Source organism: Pleurodeles waltl, chromosome 5 (assembly GCF_031143425.1).
Source record: "Pleurodeles waltl isolate 20211129_DDA chromosome 5, aPleWal1.hap1.20221129, whole genome shotgun sequence".
Taxonomy (NCBI): Eukaryota; Metazoa; Chordata; class Amphibia; order Caudata; family Salamandridae; genus Pleurodeles; species Pleurodeles waltl.
Window position 1 is genome coordinate 1,609,893,661 of NC_090444.1, and position 24,171 is coordinate 1,609,917,831.

A 24,171-nucleotide genomic window follows, 5' to 3' on the forward strand; every position below is an offset into this window, starting at 1 on the left:
GTAACCAGCCAGTAATCCAGATGAGATCATGTGGCATGTGTGGAAAAGTAGCATGTGGCTGTCTGTTATTAAGTGTGTGGTGTTGAGTCTGAGTTCTCAGTGAAAGAGCGGGCTGCATTTGGGCCACAGGCGTTGATGAGCATTACTGCTCCTTTTAGTAACTTCACATGAAGGATAACTTATATCCACTCAGCGTCAATTACTGCTTTCAGCACCTTTTTTTTTTTTTTTTTACAATGATAGCTACACCATGAGTGTACAAGGAATAGGATGCCATGTAAGCTTGGATTTAGTATTGCGAATTAGATGCATTTCCCTATGTCTCTTCCGTGTCTGAATGTAGGCAAGAACTGGAGTACAACGTGATTCATTTGAGACCCAGTCAAAGTTAATAATTTTATTGTATGAATTTTCTAACTAAAGGACTTTCGGTAAGTCCATGAACATCCATTCAAGGTCCAAGTCGAGTTGTTGTAAAATAAACGCTGGGTAGCTTCAAGCACTTAAGTTGCATTTTTTGGTACATGTTTAGCCTGAATGACTGTGAATGTGCATTCTCCAGATGAGTTTAGCCCTCACCCACTCAGCCTTCCCCAATCTCGTGAAAAAGTAACTGTATCACCACCCTCTCATTTGAATGGTATAATAACCAATTTGTGCATCAACTGACCAGTCTGTTTGACTACCACTTGGCGGTAAGTCTATCTTAGTAAATAAATACTGGCCCCCAAAACAACAAGGTGGTTTGGGGCAAGGAGGTATTGGGGGGGTGGGGGGGGGGGGTGAAATGGGGGTAGTAAAAACTGTTTTATGAAAGAGGAGCAGGGAGTTCTCCCACTGAAGGGACTTACATTTGTCTGTGGCAGACAGCTAGCCCTTTGAAACTTGCCCATGTACAGCCACAGCCCTCTGGCCATCCTGTCAAGATGGAGGAGTCACACTCCCACCCTCCAACAGGCCCTTTGTTCTCCTTTCCTAGGAGTCATTCACACCTCCTGACAGGAGTGCAGCAGGCTGTCTCAGGTGACAACTGTTGAAGTGAATCAGAAACAGTTACTACAACTTTGGGGGGAGAAAAACTGGTGACTTTCTAAGTCCGACTTCAGCAATAATTCAGGTTTAAGTTACAATTAGTTTGATACCTTGATGTACTCTATTTGGTGGTCCGAAATGGCCTAGTGTGACTCCATGGCAGCCAATGGGACTATCAACCTGCTACACTGAAAATTACAATGTTGAGTTTTCATCATCAATACATATAAAACATAAAAGAAACACAACCTTCTTTTAATACTTAGCACCTTGCTTTATGGGTTACTAAGGCTTACCAAAGGGGATACGTACAAATACTAAAAAGGGAAGGTTTAGACTTGGCAAAAGGGATTTTTGCTCTGTCGGCTAAACAGTCTGAAAGCTTGCTGGCTAGGCGGTAGTGGCACTGTAAGTGCTGCACCACTAGTGGCATTTAACATACAAGCCCTGGGTACACATTGTACTATATACTACAGAACTTATAGGTAAGTTAAATATGCCAAACAGTCCAAACGTTTTGGGGGGGATGAGGGGGAAAATCATACAATGTGTCCTTTCTTTACATGGTAAAGTAAGGATAAACAGATTTTACCACCACTGTGGCTGAGATCAAAGTGGGGTCTGGCTAGGCACAAGATCGTATTGTGGTTTTTTTGTGTTTTTTTTTAAACATTTAGTAGTCTAGCAATGACTGGGTGGACGGGCCCAGAGACCTGTGCTCCCTTTCTACTGAGAACACTGGAGTGAATTCTGCTTCTGGGAAAAGCCATTTCAGCTTTTGCTCTATTGAGTCTTCCATTCCCCTCATAGCAGTTGATTCAGGGATCCCTAGAATACATAAATTGTCACAGCGGACCAGATCTTAAAATCCTTATTCTTTTTTTTTATGACTTCCAGCACTTTTTCTATCGTAAGTAGTTTCTCATTATGGCCTTTTGCACCATGCTCTGCGTCTGTCACCTCGACTAACAGGTATCTGTATACCCATTCTTTCATGCAGTCAATCAGATCAGTTAGTGAGACTATTTTTGTCAAGCTGTGTTTCATGTTTAGTAGAGGTTCTTTCATATGCTTGTCATCATTGGATGCGGATGGCAACTGGAAGGGTCTGCAGCACGTTCTTGCGTGGAGGGTCTGCTTGGACGTCTGGACTCTAAGAGAAGCTTGGCATATTTATCATCCCTTTTACCCATGGGGAGGTTTGCACGCAGATGGCTGTGTGCTGACGAGCATGTCATTAGCTTTTAGATTGTATAGTAGCTTTAGTCGTGTGGCATATCACATACAGTTGTTACACTGAATCAGTGGCAGCCATGGGAATCACAGTAGCACAGTAACTAGCACTTGTACTGGTCACACCAGCCAGGCATCCAGACACTACACTTCCTAGTGTAGACTCCGGCCCGGTTGCTCTCTTCGCCTTTGGTTGTCCCACCACTCCCACTGGATTACGAGCAGCAATTTAGGGGAGGGGGGTGGATTGTTTTACTGGGGGGACGGAGAGGTTCCCGGGTTGACAGTAGACCAAAGTTCAACCAGAAATCTAGGTATCACAAGAGTAGACGGTCACTGTCATTTAGCTAGGAGGGGATGAGGGAACAGTCTCTCTTCCCCCTTCCCCCACTCAACATCCACCACCACCGACAGGGTCCTGTGCTGGTTCAGGGATTCTTACCTGGTCCTGCAGACCACAATTACAAAAGGGAAGTCCAATTTGGGGGTGCAGGGGGGGGACACAATGCTGCATGAACCTCCTTTTTCAGCCCCCAGGCAAACAGCTAGAATCAGGAACTTTGCCTCAGCGGCAAACCCAGGGAGGCCTACCACGCGGTCCCAGGCCAGCTCTATTACAGGCTAGGTCTTAATGTCTATGGACCCGGATCTGTGGGTCCCACTGGACTGCATGTTCTTCGCTTCACCACCGGCCAGCCTCCTCAATGTATACTACTTCCTGCAGCAGAGTGGTCTCTGGCCTCAGGCTGGGCCTTTTCTCGCCAGTCTCTCTCCCACTCATGGGACAGTTCTTGGCCTGCTCCATCTAATGGAATTCCTTGTCTCCATAAGGCTCTACAGTGTTCCAGGTATTATCTAGCCAATAGTGCAGTTAGCAATAGCTGTAGATTGGCACTATAATCGAGGATCCCTCTTGAATGTGTCCTCTGATCTGCAAAGCCTCAGGTTTGCACGGCCATCTTGTGACCATGCATTCTTGCCCCAAACCAACAGTGTTTGGACATCTAAAATGCGTAATTCACCCAATACTGCCTCAGCACTCTTCCTAATGTTCATTAAGGTTGATTTTGCCACTAAAAATGATTTTTCACCTTAACCAGTTGGCTGATCAGCCTCCCCCTCCTGTTGAATACAAACCGCACTGCCTTCCATTTTTGTACATGAAAAATGGAAATAAGAAAGTCTTTCTAAAACTACTCCCTAAAGAAGTACTTGAACAAGTCACCTACTAAAAAAATTAGGAGACCTAAACTTTAAAAGGAATTAACTAAAAATAATAACCAGAAAACAAGAGTTACTTACGGTATAAAGACCTGGATCTTCTGTCTTCTTCTGAGTCACAGACCGGTGTTATCGGCTGGTGGAAACAAAAATAAAACGTCAATGTACAGAGAAATGTAAACAGTCTGCAACTGAGGGTATATAGGAAACGCTCCATAACTCGTTTACCACACATCATTAATACTTTTTCATCTTAAAAAACATCTCTTCTCTTCAACTAATCAGCCCAAAATAAAGTACACTGTTATATGAATGTGCAGTCATTTAATTATTTTAAGGACCACAAGAAACATCATTTACCATGATACCAAAAGTAATTTCTTTATGTTAGCTCCTATATCACAACAATAAAGCATTTTGATCAGCTAATGGCAATTGTGGGAGCAATTAATTAGTTAATATGTAACCAAAGCATTAACCTTGAGAGCATTTCTATCCCTTAAACATGTCAAGCCTGAACTCAAAGCAACCAACCAGTGATAACGCCCTAGTACTATAGAATTCTATTTATATTAGACATTTTAATACCAAGACTACATGCCAAGTGTTTGCAGGGCCCAATGCTTGTACAATGCTTACTGGGCCACATTGTGTACAAGAGCATTAACATGTAGCCCTAAGTTAGTCTGACCCATCCTTTATTCAGTCTTTCATTCTCTTATTTTCATGGTACTGCAGTCTACTACGACATATGCAATAATATTTCCACCTACATAACATGACATTTACTGAATGCACCTATAAGTATGCAGAAACTAAACAAAATGGTCATAACGTTGCTGCTGGGACAGTCAGGCATGGAGCAAGTATGTAATTGTCCAGTTTAAGAAAATGTCACTTTCAAACTGATCAATTATTGTGACAGGACTTCCCCCCGGGTCACAGAATGCAAGGCTGTGCTGCTGCATCTTCAAGGGTGGCATCAAGATCATCTACAATTTACTATGCTTAATGCACATTTAACACTCTTTGTACCCCAAGTGAATCACTCTACTGCTTTAATTATTACGTGGTTTTAAGTATCTGCCAAGGACACTAGGAATCTCTGTTGCACGAGGAAGTGTTTTCCCTGAAAAGTCTGTCTACTATCCACCCATTATCGCTCCATCCATTCTCATCATCTAAGTCAGTGTTTCTTAACCTTTGGTCCAGGGACACCTTGGGGTCCGCTGAGCCTGCTCAGGGTGTCCAAGGCAGCTTAGAGAATTGAATAATATTAACAGATTATTAAGTGTATCTGATTAAATATGATACCCGTACAACTGGAAATTTCAAAAGTTCTGTAAATGTGAAGGAATTCGAAACTGGAGGTTAAAATTTAAGTTAGTAGCTCTAGCCTGATTTGTGGGAGCAGTACAAGTACATCAAACATAGCATAGTATGGACGATTAGTGGGCTCCACTGAATTTAGAAGCACTCCAACCTTCCTATTAAAATGTACATTTTGTTTTTATATTTGCCTGTGAATTAAATAAAATTTCATCATCAGGGTATTTGTTTGATGACTGAACTTTTGTGTGTAATATTTTGTGTTTCAAATAATTGACATTGATTAGGCAGGGGTCCCTGGCTTCTATTAATGACTTAGTGGGGGGTCCTTGGATTCCAATAATGATTCATAGGGGGTCCCCCGGATTCCAGTAATGATTAGGTGGACGTCCTCAGAAGTCAAAAGGTTAAGAATCTCTGGTCTAAGTAGTCCCTGTCTAGAGTGAATGAAACCAGGCTTACTCTTTGCCATTAAAATGGTGCGGATATCCCAACTTCTCTTGATTTTTTTCTGCTGTTGCTGCACCTCATCTAATATGTGAACCATAAACTAATGCAGCCATCTTATATTTCCAACTATAGATTCATGTACCAATTTATTAGTTAAGCATTCCTTTACAGTGGCTTTTTTTTAATTAGAAATATTGTAAATAAAACCTATTCTGAAATGTATCCAAAATAATCCCAAGTAGAAAAACATGTTAATGGACAAATGTATGCTCAGAAAGGAGTTAATCGTTTCAGGACTAATTAAGCACAAGAATGTTTGCAGTCTAGTTTTTAACATGGATGCTGCAGTGGTTTCTGGTCACCAGTGCTCTGTGACCAACATTTTTGTCAGCTGGCATTGTTTGATTGCCAGCAGAATATCTGATCTTTTAAACATATTTAGCCACTACACTCAAGTGGAGAAACAAACTGAATTGCATCCCCATATCGATATGAAGAAATGTTTATCTTTCAGAGAGGGAAGTAAACGTGAGAGCATAATGGGTTTGCTTATCTATGCCTGAATGCTGGCTGGTGTCCAGACGACAACAGGTAAAATATAGTTATATTAAACATCTATAGTTAATATCGGTATGCTCAAATGGGGGGCAAAAGTGATATTTTGCTTTGTTGACTCACTATAAAGAAAGTATCTTTAGCGCTTATCTGCATCAGCACTTTCGGAGGAGTAGTCAATCAAGTCAAGAAACCCATCAATAAAAACTGGCATAATGTGCATACACCTGAACTGTCTCTTGAGAAATCTATTGCTGCACTTGAGAAAGGGGAAACATTTTAAAGCTTTTGCTGCCGTACACACACACACATCATAAAAATCTGCTAGTTGTATGCCCTTATGACGTGTGTATGTTACATACAGATACATCAATACGTTAAGGGAGCATCCCTGGCACATAACAGCTGGTTTCCATGGTGCTGGGGAAGGTTTGCATGAATTTGTCTGTGTCCGATCCCTTCAGGGCACCAGCTCATTCCCAAATGAGGCAGCCCAGTGCTCATTCCTCAGCCACATCATTGACATGCATGTCACGTCTCACACACACACACACACACACACACACACACACACACACACACACACACACACATAGATAGATATCTATCTATCAGATGGGCCTAGGAGGGATTCCTTCGCTCCTCCCAAGCCCATCCAACCACGGTGCTGGTAGGTGGGGCTACAAGAGGGTATCAAGACAGCTGTTAGTGTTCCAGCTCCTACCTAGTTATTCCCGTAGCTTTATCCACTGTATTTATTTGTTGGTGGAAGGGAGTCAGGAGTAGCAGTCCAGATCCTCCCACACTTCTGCCCGCTCCACCAACAAAAGAAAGGAACCAGGAGGGTGGACTAAAATGGGAGATGCTATCATTAGTCCAAAGGATGCCCCAAGAAACAAATGTGTTCTGCCACCCAGAAGAGAGACAGACACTATTTGGATATTTTCTTAATCTTCAAACATTGTCTGATTCATTTCTTGGGCCCCTGCGCATGGTTCTGAGAGAGCGTAGCTTATATAATCTATATTAACATGAAATGTTTTAGAATTAATGTTTAATAATGCCGCATAAAGACTGTATTAGTATGTTTTGCTAAAACGTGCACTTGAAATGTGCCCACGGGGAATGGCCACCACTGTATATGGGGACTAATAAAAATGACTAATGTTTATAAAATATTGCATTTAAATGGTTTTATACTAATTATTAATGATTATGTTATTAAAGTTTTATTAATAAACCTCCTAGGCCTTAGTTAGCCTGGGTCGAGGCCTAGCTGCCTGACTCTCATATTAACTGTGTTTTTCTAACGTGCAGTGTGCTGACTTGCAAAAGGACATGAACTCTTGTTTTTCCAAAAACTAGAAGCTGAATGTAACTATAGTAGATCCGTTCTCATGAAATTCATATTGCTTGTAGAAATGTATTAGTTAAAATGCAACAGTGTAGATAAGTATAATGTACAAGGTCGCCCAAACCGGTACAGACAATGGAGCTACTGACCGAAGATGTGCAAAGAATTACAGAAGGATGAAATCATACCGGACGTTCTACCTCTGAAGACGTCAATCATATGGACCAATAAACTGCTTGAGAACTAATGCGGGGTGAAAGATTTAATGACATAATCTGCTTTTAATTGGCTAAAGATAGTGGGGTGCAACATTTGTCCAATCAAGTTTTAGGGGAATGTACAACGGAAAAAGGATAAAAACCTATGACACGGGGAGCCATTTCGATTGGTTAGGGAAATGCTATTGATTTGATCCAGAAACTTTGTCACTCTGGTGATTTATTGGTTTTACTTAAACCATCCTCTTCCTTAGATTGCCCATCTACACTTTACCTCCTTATGAGGGAAGTGCCCTCCCTTTTCCCCGTGAGCTGAGTCCTTGACTGATGGCGAATTAACTGATGTCCTGAAGATGAAGACTGAACCTGGGTGCGGACCCAAAGACTTTGGAGGGTAACTATGACAATGAAATTGTGATTTGTCTGTTTGCTTTTCCTTTCTAGGTACCAACTGCTTACTTTTGACAGAGACCATAGCTAGATGTTTTCCAAATTGGTGTTCAAAATTGTTTTGCATGAAGCCCAACATGCCAATGCTAATCAGTGGTTAGGACAGGGGTTCACTATACCAACGCAAATAGACAAATGACTGAATCTATGCTTTGTTGAACTGGCGCGTTAATGACACTCTGCTGAAGTTGATTTATGTTGACGCTGTGTTATGTTCTAATAATTGCGTTCCTTGCTTTGATGAAGTCTTATTCTAGTTGCCAAATTATGACAATGATATTGAGTGTTTTGTTTATGAAATTAACACACTTGCTCTTAGAATTATAATCAATAGGGACTAAACCTCATAAAATTCTACTAAACTGGTGAGGTTATTCATGACTGCAAGGTCATGGTGGTGTCTTGAGTTGATTAATGTCTGACTAAAGTGAAATGCAGTATTGTAATAAATATTGATGACATTATTGACGTATTGATTGACATATTGATTAGCTATCTTGTCCTAAAGTGTCTCTCAACTGGGTCAAAAGATTCATTGGCCTAAAACGAGTCCTGATGTGTAATAAATTATCATAAAGGGACGTGTTAACAGTTCTGGTAGCAGAGCGACGGTTTGGCCCTTTGGGGCCCTAGGACGGAGAATTATTGTTTAGACTGTTTTTCTGAGATAATGCAAAATAGAGGTATGATGTGTTTCTAAATTCCCCATGACTTTCCCGGGATCTCGGAGCATACCTAAGTGAGTTGGGAATGTTCTCGGCGTGGTAGTATGTGTGGTATAGAATTGCGCTTGCTCAGCTTAAGCATTTTGCAGGTGATTTGTGAAGTTGTGTGTGTTTAGGCCAGGTAGTGTTGTTTTAGTAGGAGTGGGCGTATTCCGCAGTATGAGAGTAGGGAAGTCGGCGTACTTCATGAGTACGGGGCTTTTTGCTCAAAAAATTATCCACGTGGTTAGTTGGTAATGTACGGACCCGTCGTGGTCTAAGACTCCGGAGTATATTGGCAAGTGTAGGAGACACTTGGGTTTATGTTGTAATTTGTGCGGTTTAATAAGGTCAATCGGGCGTGGTTGACAAGTCGAGTTTGAGTCAAGTGTATGAGTGAAACCTTCGATGGAGATTTGGAAAGTTCTATAGTGCACTAGGACGAACCATTGACAAGTCGAGAGTAGGATTTGCGGGTCGAATTCTGCTTGTGAATGCGGGAACTGAGAAGGAGAGAGTAGTGGCCGAGGCTTCAAGTGAAATCTCTGTAAAGTTCTGAAGCGATTGCGTACCCTTCCCGTAGTAAACCGGCAAATTTGAGTTGTTGTTGTTGCTAAAGGTGCTTGCAGTAATTTTGCATTAGTTTGGTGTGAATCCAGTGTGAGGAGGACAAGCCGCAAGACTTTGTCAGCTGCAGTGTGTGTAAGTGTGACGTCAGTGGTGTCGCGCTGGGATAGGTCAGTTGCCGAGAGGGGTAGCGCACGGACTGGCAGCCGTCCGTGAGAGGCAATAGGTTGAGAAAGGTGGGTGAAGAGTGTCCTGGGAATTAAAGTCACTTCCTGATTAAATACAAAACAAAACAAAACAAAAGACACAAAGATGAATTTTATCAAAGCTTTTAGGGGCGCTCTGAAAGGAGACGCATACATTATGGCGAGTGAGGGGGAACCTACACCGCCTGAGGGTACTCCGGCTTATATAGTAATGGAGGAAAAGGGAGTTGCGCCTTGCTTATGGATGAAGCAGTGGCACAAATTAACAGAGAAGGAGGGATGTCTGGCGTTTCCGGAACACGGAACGTTCAATAAGAGAATTTTAGAGAACTTGAGGTGGATGTTAAGTGTACAAAAGCCACCTCTGAGGCCAGCTCAGTATGAGGCATTAGCAGTCTGGGATTTAATGGCCATACGACAGACAACAGAAATTTGAGAGAAGAATGAAAAGGGCAGAGAAGACTTTAGCTGAGCCTAGATGGGACAATGAGAGAAAAATGTGGAGAAAGGGAATAGTTGACGGACTCAAATTGTTTCCAGCAATAACACAAGAAGACGAGACACAGGGTAAGAAAGCCACCTGTAAGACAGATAAGAGCTCTAACAAACCAAAAGAGACTAAAAGATCTTGGATAGAAGAAGATGACTCAGATGATGAAGAGTTTCTTAATCAATTGTTACATGATCGCCCGCCACCTTATGCAGTAGATGACAATGCCCCGAGCACTAGTGCTGGTCCTGGGAACCAGACGCAGGATAAGGGAGTTACAGATACAGTGCAGACTAATGATACGGTTTTGACACAAAATGGTGTCAGTGTACCCACTGCGCGAGACCAGCAGATACAGTTGCAACCTCCGCCGCAGATAAGAGAATCTATCCAGACGTCCCAGTACTTGAGACTACTACGAGTCTGATGATGCTGCCTGATCCGATATATACAAAATCAAGGTTAGTGCAGATTGAGCCAACTCCGCAATTGTTGCCCCAGCAACAGCTGATCCCGGGTTATAGTCCAGCAGCAGGATCTCCATTTGCGCCTGCATCAGCTACAGTGAGTCAAGCTTTGGGATTCACTACTCAACGGGGTTTGGGACCAGGTCAGACACCAGCTGCCATATCACTACCAATTACTGTTGGTCCACCTGTACCACTGTATGCGCAGTGTAAACCTGACACATGTGATCAAGGGGTGGGGACCCAGGAAATGATGAGTGGAGGGTTCACAGGAACTCACCCGATCAATATCGCCAAGAGCGCAAACATCTCAGATCCCTTAATCCGATTGGGGCTCCTTTGGAAGCAATGAGACAAATAGGGTCAAGTGTGTTAGCCCCACAGTCAAGGAGTGTGGATACATCACAGACACCATTGATGCAGCCAGGAAATATCTTGTTGCAAGGTTTTTCCGTGCAACAACTAAGTGTGTGGTTGGTTAAGTATTATGTTAGGCATTGTGTGTGCAATAATAATTATAGGTGTGATTGTGGGAATGCCTTGGTTGGATAAAAAGGTGAATAACAACGCCTCAAAGCCTGAGACTGCTACACTAACACAGTGGGAAAAGTTTGAGCAGGACACAAAACACTTGCATGAAGGAACTAATTCAAAGGGGGAACTTTCTACTAATGTTTTCTATTGCTTGCTGAAGGAATATGTTGATACTATGGATGCGAGGAACTGTTATGTATGTACAAAGATTCCTTCATCAGTACAAGAAGGGGTCACCTATCATAGCCTGCCACTAACGTACGGGATAAGCTGTAGTTTGCTGCTAACAAGATTTTATGACCAGGAACATGTGCAATATTTTTATTCAAACCTAGATGTAGTGTTTTCTTTTGTGTCTGTGATTGAGTTTCTGAACACGTTAGCTAATAAGCATTGTATAAAATTAGTTAGAGGTTTCTTTGAGCCGACACGGACATTTGGGACAGTTTATGCGCACCGCAACAATCTGACCTGCTTATTAACATCGGTAGAGAAAAGCTTTTTAGATCACACTGATGATAGACGTAAAGCACTGAAAGAAAGATTAGAAAAGGGGCTAGAAAAACGTACATACGCAAATGATTATGCTTACATCGCAATAAAGACACAAGGCAAATTAGCTATAGATGCATTACATGTAGGTAGGCTTTGTATATATAGCCCAAAATCTGAGCACAACACTATTTGTGGGAACGAGTGAATGCAGGCATGTGTTTTTGTTTCAGAGTAAGTGGACATTCATGTTAAATGGACAGGATCCAGCGATCCCTGGGATCTATTATATCTGTGGGCTTAATGCTTATTACCGTCTCCCTAAGGGATGATATGGGACATGTTATTTGGGGATAGTTTTCCCAAAGATTTACCAGATTGATGATTCAAAGCAGATACCTAAAATGTCTGAATTACAACATGCTAGACAAAAACGAGAGACAGCGGCTGCTGTCGTTGGTGACATATTTGGAGCCATAATTCCTTCAGTAGGGGTTATCCTAAACTCCAAAAAGATTTGAAAGTTGTCTACTATTGTGGATAACATGCTGACGAACTTCACAGGGGCTATACTCCTGATGGATACTGAACTTGCTACGGAAAGAGCTATGACTCTTCAAAATCGGCTTGCTTTAGACATTCTTTTAGCAAAAAGCGGTGGAGTCTGTAAGATGCATAACGAGCGTCATTATTGCTCGTTCATTCCTGATAATAGCAAAAAGATTAGAGGTATGCTTACTAACCTAACAAGAGATAGTGCAGATTTGAAGGAACTGAAGGAACCTGGAGTTTGGGAGAAAGTTGGAAAAGGAATTGCCAGAGTAGGGAGCTGGTTTAGTAATATTTGGAACGGGGTACTTGCAAAAATATTAGGGGGTCTATTAATTGTCCTGATTTGTTTACTGGGTTTATGGGGAGCATGAAAAATTAATTAAAGAATTAGGAGAAATTGGACAAAACAAAGTAAAAGAAATGAAGAAAATGAAAGTGAGAAAATGTTTAATGAAATTTGGGAAAGTTCACACAAAGGACAAGATGTTGAAATGCGCATCATGCACAAGATGAAAAATTGAAAGTGAAAGGTTGAAAGGGAAAAGGTTTGTGTGACGACCAACGTCATCAGAGGGACTGAGAGAGCGTAGCTTATATAATCTATATTAACATGAAATGTTTTTGAATTAATGTGTAATAATGCCACATAAAGACTGTATTAGTATGTTTTGCTAAAACGTGCACTTGAAATGTGCCCACGGGGAATGGCCACCAATGTATATGGGGACTAATAAAAATGACTAATGTTTATAAAATATTGCATTTAAATGGTTTTATACTAATTATTAATGATTATGTTATTAAAGTTTTATTAATAAACCTCCTAGGCCTTAGTTAGCCTGGGTCGAGGCCTAGCTGCCTGACTCTCATATTAACTGTGTTTTTCTAACGTGCAGTGTGCTGACTTGCAAAAGGACATGAACTCTTGTTTTTCCAAAAACTAGAAGCTGAATGTAACTATAGTAGATCCGTTCTCATGAAATTCATATTGCTTGTAGAAATGTATTAGTTAAAATGCAACAGTGTAGATAAGTATAATGTACAAGGTCGCCCAAACCGGTACAGACAATGGAGCTACTGACCGAAGATGTGCAAAGAATTACAGAAGGATGAAATCATACCGGACGTTCTACCTCTGAAGACGTCAATCATATGGACCAATAAACTGCTTGAAAACTAATGCTTTTAATTGGCTAAAGATAGTGGGGTGCAACATTTGTCCAATCAAGTTTTAGGGGAATGTACAACGGATTATTGTGTAAGGGGGGAGAGGGGAGACAGAGAGAGAGGGGAGGGAGAGAGAGAGAGAACTAGCTTTCTCAATATATATATATATATATATATATATATATATATATATATATATATATATATATACACACACACACACACACACACACACACACACACACACACACACAGCTTACTGCCAGCAATACAAACGTCAAGATGATTATGTGAGAGAAAATATGAGAATATCAGATTTTGTCTAGGGGAAGTTTTGACATGCCATAAGGATACGTATTTTATGTGGCTAACTGAATGAATAAGTGAAGTCAGTCATTATCAGCTCCTCAAAAGAAAAGTACGTGAGAGAGGGGCAATGAAGAGATGAGGGGTCCTTTTCTGGGCAGTAATGAGGGACTATAAGGAGGCGGGGGTGATTGTCACACAGGGCGCCACCTGCACTAAAGGCTGTGATGATGGGTATGTGGTAAGGTGAAGTAAGACTGTCTTTTTTTTAATGTCTTTTGAGAATCTGCTGATTTAGGGAAGACGACAAGGTATGGTGACACATTATTTACTGGTTTACACATCACACACACACACACACACACACCAACAATTTCAGAACATCATATCTGCCTTCTACATAGGATAGTGTTTTACAAGGACGGTTTTAACCAGTAGCAGTGAATGCACCTAGGTAGAAGTCTGCTGCTCAAGCCCTACCTTGGGATACGGAGGATAGTTCTGAGGCAGGATCAGAGACTCAGACAGTAGTAGTTAGTGAGACAGCATCTGAATGAGAGGACAATGGAGCAAAATTTGGAAGTGATTTTTCAGTCGGCATAGTCTCATCCAACATCTCATCTCCGAGCATTTCTGAGGGACACGATAATGACAGTCTGTGCAGCAGGACCACAGTAGCAGGTTAAACCAACCCAGTGAGCAGGCACATGCAACATCAACCACAGAGTGCTCTCTTGGCAGCCCCCCAATTTAGTTTTGCCCCAAATTCCACCATTCACTGGCGACGCTGGGTGTAAAGTTGAGACGGACAACTTTTTGCCAACTAACTATGTCCATCACTTTTTGGATGTTGACTTCCTTGAGCAAATTGTACAGTGAACAAATCTGCGTGCCAAACAATTTCTGAGGGGGCATGGAGGAACCCAAGGGTCCCCTTCTAGGGCAGGCCAGTGGACTCCTACTTTGCTGGAGGAGTTGAAGATATTTTTGGGCCTTATGCTCAAAATGGGGTTAGTGCAGAAACCAACCTTGCAGACCAACTTGGTCTACTCGCATGGTTTGGGTAAGCCCCATCGTCACAACATACATGAGCAGAGATAGATTGGTTTTTTGCTATTGCAGCGCATGCTGCATTTCAATGAAGATTCTGCTGCACTGCCACAGGATCATTCAGATCATGACAGGTTGTTTAAATCTAGGACTGACGTAGAACTTTTGTTTGGCAAGCTTCCAGAGATTTATACTCCTGGAAAGAATATAGCTGTTGCCGAGTCCTTAACCTTGCACAAAGAGTGGCACTTGTCCAGGCAGTACATTGAGAGCAAAAGTTATAGCATCAAGCTGTGCATGCTGTCTGAGAGCTCTACTGGCTATGTGTACAGCTTAAGAGTGTATTCAGGGAAGGACTCCACTCTAAATTCTGTAGGTTGCCCTTCCACATAAGGGGTCACAGGAAAGATTGTATGGGAGCTTGTCCAGCCACTCCTTCACAAAGGTATAACCTTTACGTAGACAATATCTATACAGAAGTAAAACTGTTCAGTGAGTTCTATAAAGATGGCACTGTGGCCTGCGGTACAGTTCATTCTCATCGCAAAGGATTCCCCGCAAGAGCTTGTTTGCAAGAAACTCCAGAAACCTCAGAGTACTGGGTTATATAGCAACGAACTGCTCGCAGTCAAGTTCTCATATGGATGTGTACGTGCTCACTGCAATACGTGATGACAGCACTGCCCCAGTCATTGTTTGTTGTCAAATATCCGAAGTTCGCGAGTCCATCTGTATACTTGATTACAATAAGTGGGCGGAGTGGACATCAATGACCAGATTCTTCAGCTATACGAGTCGTAAAACTTGCACTTGGTACAAGAAACTGTTTATCCAGATGGCAACATACAATGCATATGTTGTTTATCATTGGACAAACACAGAAAGACTTATGCCTTTCCTTGACTTTCAGTTGTCTGTAAATGAAAGCCTCACTGCTACAGTAGCAGCAGCTTCCACTTCTTATGTTCTGGAGTGCCCATATCAGCCAGGCCTATGTCTTTCTACCCATTTATGTAGTATCATACTAACGCAAACTACTGATTAATTAACAGAGGTAGAACTGTCGCTAGGTAAACCTTTAAATGGTTGTGCATGGATGCCTACTGTCCACGGGCCGCTACTTCACTAGGCAAGCAGCCGCAGAATTAGAATTCCTCTACTTCAGGAAATCATGGACTTAACTTATGACCTGCTAGACGCCTTCATCTGCCATCAGAATGTGCTAGGTGTTCTGTTCACCGATTGACAAGTGCATTATAGTCCCCACACTGTATATACTGGTGAAAAGAACACAGCCCACATTGTCACAGAGCACCTATGCGTCAGAATGTTAAAGGGTTGACTAGATTTTGAGGTGCTTGTTGGGGAAATTATGTATGCTACACAAGGACCACTCTGACTGCCCACGAGAACCAGAGTAAGTGTAATAAGTTAAACAGATGTCCTGTGGGCCTTATTCACCAACATTTCTACTTGCTTTTAAAGTGTGCAAACTCAATTAGTAACTTCCATCATAACCAATGATACTGAAGAGGGGTACAGGCAGGACACAATGGCCCTCATTCTGACCCTGGCGGTTCCCTACCGCCAGGGCCAACGGGGGCGGGAGCACCGCCGACAGGCCGGCGGTGCTCTCTTGGTCATTCTGACCGCGGCGCTTTGGCCGCGGTCAGAACGGGAAAACCGGCGGTCTCCCGCCGGTTTTCCACTGACCCTTAGAATCCTCCAAGGCGGCGCAGCTCGCTGCGCCGCCGAGGGGATTCTGACCCCCCCTACCGCCATCTTGTTCATGGCGGGAAAGCCGCCATGAACAGGATGGCGGTAGGGGGGGGTCGCGGGGCCCTGGGGGCCCCTGCCGTGCTCATGCCCATGGCATGGGCACGGCAGGGGCCCCCTAACAGGGCCCAACTAGGCTTTTCAGTGTCTGCGATGCAGACACTGAAAAGCGCGACGGGTGCTGCTGCACCCGTCGCACGCCTTCCACTCCGCCGGCTCGATTCCGAGCCGGCTTCCTTGTGGAAGGCGCTTTCCCGCTGGGCCGGCGGGCGATCTGAATCAGATCGCCCGCCGGCCCAGCGGGAAAGTCAGAATACCCCTCGCGGTCAATTGACCGCGGGGCGGTATTCAGGCGGATTCCGACGGGCGGGCGGCAACCGCCGCCCGCCTAGGTCGGAATGACCACCAATATCTTGTATGACGATTATTTTCACAACTTTACTGTAAGATGTGAAAAAAATAAGCTATTGTATCCTGTATCCTTCTCCAATAACAACTGGGTAGGAAATAAGTTAGTAACTGAGTTTTCACAAGGTCAAAGCTAAATTAAAAGTGTTGCTGAATAAGTCCACAGGACATCTGTTTGGAGTGTTACTTTAGGGAACTCAGGCAGGATTACCCAGCATGTATGCCTTACTTTCAACAGTAAATATGCTAGCTCAGTTCAAGGAATAGGCCTTGTAAGGCATGACTGGACACTTCCAACTAGCATCCATAAACTGGAGGGAGTTGGATTCAGCACAGTAAGTGCGCTGATGCAGTAAGAAAGTCAAGTTTTCTTGAGCTGCCAGGAGCTATGGACGGAAGGCACTAGTATAGGTTTGCTTGGCAATCATACAGGATTAGCCAGGACTCTGATGAGGACAAAGACATGAACGGGTACTAAGAGCTTCTGGTAGGTATGCTTTCCCAAGAATATTGCATAGGCAGAGAGTAAAGGTAATAGAGGCACACACGCCATGACTTCATCTTCACTTATGGATTCAAACCCTTTGGTGCCGCACTCACCCAAGTACTGAATTACTAGAATATGTATGGGTACATGCTTGACCTGCTTGCATGTTCATCCTTCATCAGAACAAAGTATATGTTCAGTTTGCTGTATGATAAGTGCCCTACAGTAACAGCACTTCACATAACGGTGGATGGGACATATGTTACATTCTCACGGACAACCCTGTATGTCAAAAAATTGTTTTTTTTATAGGTCATGGCATCCTCTATGTCAAAAAATTGTTTTTTTATAGGTCATGGCATCCTCTTTAGGGAAATAAAAAAAATATTTCCAGCATGTTTGCCTTACTTTCAAAGGTACATATGCTCACTCAGTTCAAAGAATGACGCCTCAGGGGCATAATTGGACGGAGTTGGATTTACCACAATGAGTGTGCTAAAGGCGCATGAAAGACATGTCTTCCTGAGCTTTTTGTGGCTGTCATGCGAAACATTAGTTAAGGTTCACTAGGCATGTGTTCGGTAACGTTCAGAAAGAAGTGGTTACTTGACAGGTTGTAAAATGTAATCAAATGTATTTTGTCCTGTAGCATATGAATGTGAGAGCCCTTGAATGGCGGTGATAAGTTGATGTGAGTGCACAGATCAGTTGGACTTAGCCTGTGGCTGGCAGTATGAAAGTCTTGTATGTGGTGCATGAAAGGCGTGTGAACGGACCATAAAGTGGTTGGTGCCTTGATGTGGCTTCATGGCTCCTTCGAGAAAAAATGCACCGTGTCCATGTTGCGTTTTGGAATGTTTCCTGCTACGGGAACTAGGCCTACGCACACAAGTGAGTTACCATTTTTATCTGGAGACTTGTGGGAATATAGAATAGTAGAACATTTGTTATTACCTACTGAATTGCGCTGTATTTGTGCCTTTCAAATGTAAGACAGTGTATAAAAAGATTACATTTTGAAAAATACCCTCCAAATCATACTATAGTATGTGACCCAGAAATAACCACTGCTCCTGAACTTCATATCTTCTGTGTATTTCAGAAATACATATGTTTCCTTGATACCCATTTTACACTCTGCCTATTTTGCTGTAAGTCTTGGTCTATACTCGGTACTCCATGAAAAACCATTTTAGGGTGCAGCTCAGATCAATTGTTCGCTCTGGACCCTTGAGTTCTTGGAGAACCTGCAAACCCTATATAATCCTGCAACCCGAATGGTCTGGCGGACATAATGGTGTATCGCTTCTGTCAATCAGCCATTGTGACAACAAAGTAAAGATGAAAATTGTATCACAATCCCAGTTTTTCCTTACTCATTTTCAATATTTCTTTATTTCAACAGTTATTTTACTTGGCAAAATCTTCAGGGATCTACACATGACATGCTGCTGAATTCAGAATTGTGTTTACTTTTCAGAAATCTATAGCATTTCTGGATCACCCATGGGTTTCCCACTGGTTTCCACCTCAAACTGGAAGTAGGTTAGGTTGAGAGCAAAAAACAATAGGCTACCTCTTAGAAAAATGCCAAAACTGTGATACAAAATTAGTTTTTTCGATTCAGTTCTGCATGTTCCTGAAAGCAGGGAAGATGGTGACTTTAGTATAGCAAACCATTTCTGGCTGACATTTTTTTTTTGGGGGGGGGAAACAGACATTCATCTATAGCATTTTTCCCTATTTTTCGAAAAACAACCTCAAATTGTGCTATATTTTGCCTATTTTCTTGGTCCCCTCCAGGGGAATACACAAACCCTAGATACCTTTACAATCCCTAGGATGTGGTAAACAAGGACGCAAATTTGGCATGGATACCTTATGTAGAAAAAAAAAAATGATGGCGCCCTAAGCGAGAACTACGTCAACTAGCCAAAAAAGGGCTCAGCACTGGGATGTCAGGGTTCGCCAACAGCTAAGGAGTTAATGGAATATGCATGCATACTTTTTTTTTCAGGTGGCATTTGGCACTGTAGCCCCAAGTCTCTTTGCAAGTGATCATATGACACTGCTGTATTATTTTGGGGGGTAGGAGTTCTTTTGTGCGTACAAACGTGTTTCAGATTCAGTGAAAAAAGGTATTTAAAAAATGTGGTTGGAGCTTCACTTTTCTGCACACAGTGACTTTTCTTCTTTTAATAGTGGAAAAATGGTAGAAAAACAGTCTTTTAGTAGAGGAAAAATGGTAGAAAACAGTCACCATTCTCGTAAGTTAGACGCTTTTTTTCAAACAAGAAATGAAAACAAGTTTCAATTCATATTATAATACATTCTCAGTAAGAATCATTGCTATTAATAAATAATCCAAGATAACAATTGTAGTCTCCTCATAATAATGCCTTTGCTGTTAATAGCAAAATGGCCATTATAATCTGTAATGGTTGCCGAGGCAGCAACAGGATAAGGCAAGGATGGTATATTAGGAAGAATTTTAGAGACTGATTACCAATTTCACTGATACAAGTTGGAGAACCAGATGGATATATTTTGAAAAATGCTTAAGTTTGACATCTTAAAGAGGTTCTTTTTTTTTTTTTTTTTTCAACACTTAAATAATGGTCTTTCCTTTCCCCGATTTTATCACGACAACTGCATCTGTAAATGCTGTAACTGGTGTGGAGCAGCTCATCAAGACTGTGATCAAAGTTTTGTGAAGCCATGTTTCCATTAGAAAGAGGCTCATGGAGTTGCACAAGTCAGCAATTTGTAACCTTTTTTTATTTGTTGACCTGATGTCACGTAACACAGCTTTGATAAGTGTGTGTGTGGGGGTGGAGGGGGGCTTATGTACGAAAGACTGATAAACCAGTTAAAAAGGAATTTGGTCAGGGAAACTCTATGATAGAGGTTTTTCTCATTTTAAACAGGTTTCGGTATTTACAGAAAGTGTGCAAGCTGAGGACAGCGAGTAGGTCATTAAGAGTATATAAAAAAGTAATTTTGTGTTTTGAACAAACCTGCGATTAGGTTAGAGTTACGAGGTCAAACTTACTTGTTTTAGAGGAATTCAGGTGACTAGTTTTGAAGCATGAAAGGATAGCATGAGGTGCTCCAACCCAAACAGCGTATGAGGCAGACTGGTTTACCTTTGGCGCACTGATGGTAATCGGAGCTGCAACTAAATAGTCGCCACAAACTCTGCACAACGCACTAATGCTGTGAGAGTACCATACTGGGAGAATTCCTCACCCAATATGGCTAATGGTGATAAAAAAAGGAAGACCTGTCCAGGGGGTAAAAGCACAAGCAACAGGCCGCTACAAAGAACAGTTTTGGAGAGGACCCGAGAGGTAGATAACAGTGATAAAAACAAAATATTAAGCAAAACTCAGAAAACAGATATCGTCAATGAAAAAAGAGAAGGTGTAGAAAGCACAAACTAGGAAAAGATAACTTCGGAGAAACGTGTTCCTAATAAGAGCAAGCAGTGACGCCAACAAAGCTTCCAATGCAAGAGGTCTGTTATGGGTCAAAGCCCTATACTATCTTTTTTCAAGCAGAGAGGTTTGGTAGCTCACCTGCCTTAGCCACTCAAGTGGACCCAACTGTGGCACTGCACTACTATGCTAGGCCTTCAGATCTCCAGGAATACAAATATAACATACTTTATAATGGAGAGAATGTTCCAGATTTGGTAATGTACCAAAAAATCACTGGGGTGGCAACATGCTTCTTGCACTGGTGGAGTTAATGTTTCTCTCCTGTACTCCATCTAGTGTGCTACTTATGTGTCCAAGAACCATACTCAGAAAACACCTTCAATCAGATATGGGGAAATAAGTGTGACAAGCTGGTTTCAGCAAACAATGTTGATAACAAAAGGTTTGAACTGAATTCTACCTATAAATGCTGGAACATCTGGGTAACGATATCTTTGTGGTTAACCAAATTATGGGTAATAAAATGTTCTGCAGCAATATACAACGCATCTTCTAACTTCCAGACTCATAAATGTAACAGGTAAGGTATTATGTACACAGCTATATTTGGTTCAGTGAAAAAAATGCCTCGGATCACAGGCGGAGGGGCAATGGCATACTCTACCCCCACCCTAGATTGGTACAATTTAAAGCTGCATTCTACTACGGAGCATTTATAATCCCAACACTTATTTCAAGCATTCTTGTGCACTTGGGAGATGGTGTCTCCTTTCTGACCTGGATGTAGACAAATGCTTTTGAACTAAGATTTTGCTAGGCGGCACTGCAAATCAGCCTCGGTCATAAATATTCTTTGTTGACCATCCATCAATTTGGACACCCGAGAGACTTCATAGAAAAGGCGTTAGAGAGTCTGCAGATTGTAATAGATGCTAAAACACAGACCACTCTTCTATTCTTAAAATCTTCCCTTCTCTGGCAATTTCTACACGTTCGGAGTACCTGCTCTCATCTGACATACTCTCACACCTCACCAATTCAAGCTCTAGAACATTCTTATTATAAGTAGATAAATGGGAATAGTTACTGGGAAATTTAACATCTCCAGCTTGCCATACAACGCTGCTCCTGGCAAAACTGTTCACAGGTCATACATACATCATTCTAACATCAACTGCCTGTCCAACATTCTAAATAGACTGTACCATGGGGCACAGGATGAGGGGTGTAAGAGAGGGTGAACGAGGCATAGGAGGGTGAAACGAGGGGGAAGGGAAGAAACAAGGATGAAACTACAACTCATCCCCCCCCCCATACTAACACAAGGAGAGAAAATAAGTACAATGAAAATTTAAACTAATGGTACCAAATGAAGGCTCACGCTATATAAAAAACAAGGATTACGTGGATAAACTGGAAAAGATTATATATTTTCATTAATAGATTACAGAGTCTCTTTGCCACCCAAGGTATTTACACCTCCTTTTGTCCATTCTGCTGGGACTTGGAGCAGTCAAAATGTTGCCTTGAGCAGTGTTTTATTTTGGAATTATTCCTGCGGGGCAAGGGACTAACTAGTCTATCCATGCTCCACAGGTGGCTATCATCTAAAACAATATTATTCCTTCCAATAGCTTTTATTCTGGCAGGTTTGTAAAATGCGTCTGTTCTATTTTGACTGGTACCAGGTTTTCTCACCAAAACCCACTGACTTACACTCCATTTCTGTTGTTTTATACCCAACTTGTTATCATACTGTCAACATCAGGGCAGTGCGCGCTCTACAGGGACTAGAATGCAAAAACCTAACAATTTCAAGCTAACATAATTTATGCATTGTGCTGATATGATGTTGTTTAACCTTTTGCATTGCAGAGTTTAATCCTGAAAGCTTATGTTCAGCATGCATATAAATACTGTTCACATGTAATGTACTGCTGCAGGCTTTCAGACTGTGTCAGGGTGTGGTTCCCCTTCCAGGTCCTTCTAGAAGCTTCCCCTGCAGCATGCCTGTGGGCTGGGCTAAGACTCTATAAAAGGAAGCCAGCCAAGCTCCACGTGCTCACTATTCAGAGGTCCTGGTGCAGAGCAGCAGCAACTTCCTGAGCTCCTGTTCCGGAGGCCTACCTTGACCTTCCAGGCCACGCCCTTTCATTTGGCTGGGTGATTCTTGATCAGGGCGATAAGACGGAGGTCAGGCTGGGTCCCCGATCCCGTTCTTGAAGTATTTCGAGTTCTTGGGCCTAATTAATATGATAAATCTATTTGCTCTTGTGCGTGTGAAAGTGCGCTTGATATTTATATGCTGATATTTGAATCCGCTAGACACGCGAATCTTTGCTTGCGTGTAATTCTTGATATTCATTGTGCGCTACCATTTTATGGAATTTACATGGTGGCATTCGAATCAGCAATTCGCGCGATTCATTTCTCGTGATTTAACCGTTGATATTCATTGTGCGCTACCATTCCTTGGACGTTACATGGTGGCATTCGAATCGGCAAGACGCGCGATTCATTTCGCGTGCTTTAACCCTTGATATTCATTGTGCGCTACCATTTCGTGACAGTTACATGGTGGCATTCGAATCGGCAAGACACGCGATTCATTTCTCGTTCTTTAACCCTTGATATTCATTGTGCGCTACCATTTCGTGACAGTTACATGGTGGCATTTGAATCGGCAAGACGTGCGATTCATTTCTTGTGTGTAATTCATGTTATTCATTGTATGCTACCATTTTCGGACATTCATATGATGACCTTCAAATCGGCAAGCCGCGCAATTCCTTTTCTGTGTTTAAAATCACGGTGTTCATTATGCGCTACCATTTTAAGGCATTTACTTGGTGGCTTTCAAGTTGGCAAGACGTTTGATTTATTTCTCGAGTCTAATTTGTGTTATTCATGGTGCACAATCATTCAATTGGTATTTACAACCTTTGTACAAATCTGCAATGTGCGCAATTCATGTTCCGACAATTTTGAGAGAACAAAGAAGCTAGAGTTCTAGATGTAATGTTGTGTGTACATAATAGGTTTCTCAAACGCGATTCATATTATGTTTTAGAAATCATTCTGATTATTTCCAGATCCTCATGCAAAAGATAATACTTGAATTTGAAAGTTGCATTTAACCTTTCTTGATTCCCTCACAGGTATCCAGTCTTCTTGAAGCCTAATCATTTTAAGTCTATGCTTAGGTTGTCCATGTTTTCAGAATGACAATGCTTAAAGTCATAGCCTAGTATTGATTAATATGATATAATCTTGATATTGTGTGTTTTAACCTTTTTGCTTCCTACAGGTCTCCTTCCCAGCTGTTCCCTTCCTAATCCCCTTTTCCCCACTTGGACTCTCTTAGACTATGTGACAATTCTAATCAGAGTATTGGAACTGTCTTGTGGTGGAAGTGTTGGGAACGTGCACAGACCCCGAGGATCTGGTGACTCTGACACATACTATCTTTTTTACTGCTTTTAATTACGTGTTTTTTTCCTATTATATCATTCTGATCCTTGTTTACCGTTCTTTGCTTGAATAACCATCTTGAGCCACTTTGGTATTGGGCTTACAATGTAGCTCACATGGTGAGAATCCTGTGACACTATTTGGGTGGTATGATAGCACCATAAAACGTCCTTGACAGTCTCAACAATGGGTTTCCCTGCAGATAAACCAAG

The 24,171-nt window shown here is 42.0% G+C and overlaps 1 protein-coding gene across 1 annotated transcript in view; it reads right to left on the reverse strand.

The window, feature by feature from the left end:
• E2F6 (E2F transcription factor 6) overlaps positions 1–24,171 on the reverse strand; it is a 115,790-nt gene that overhangs the window by 85,906 nt on the left and 5,713 nt on the right. Inside the window, exon 2 of the mRNA XM_069235940.1 lies at positions 3,568–3,622. Coding sequence (XP_069092041.1) covers positions 3,568–3,622 — 55 coding nt within the window. The remainder of the gene's footprint in view (positions 1–3,567; positions 3,623–24,171) is intronic.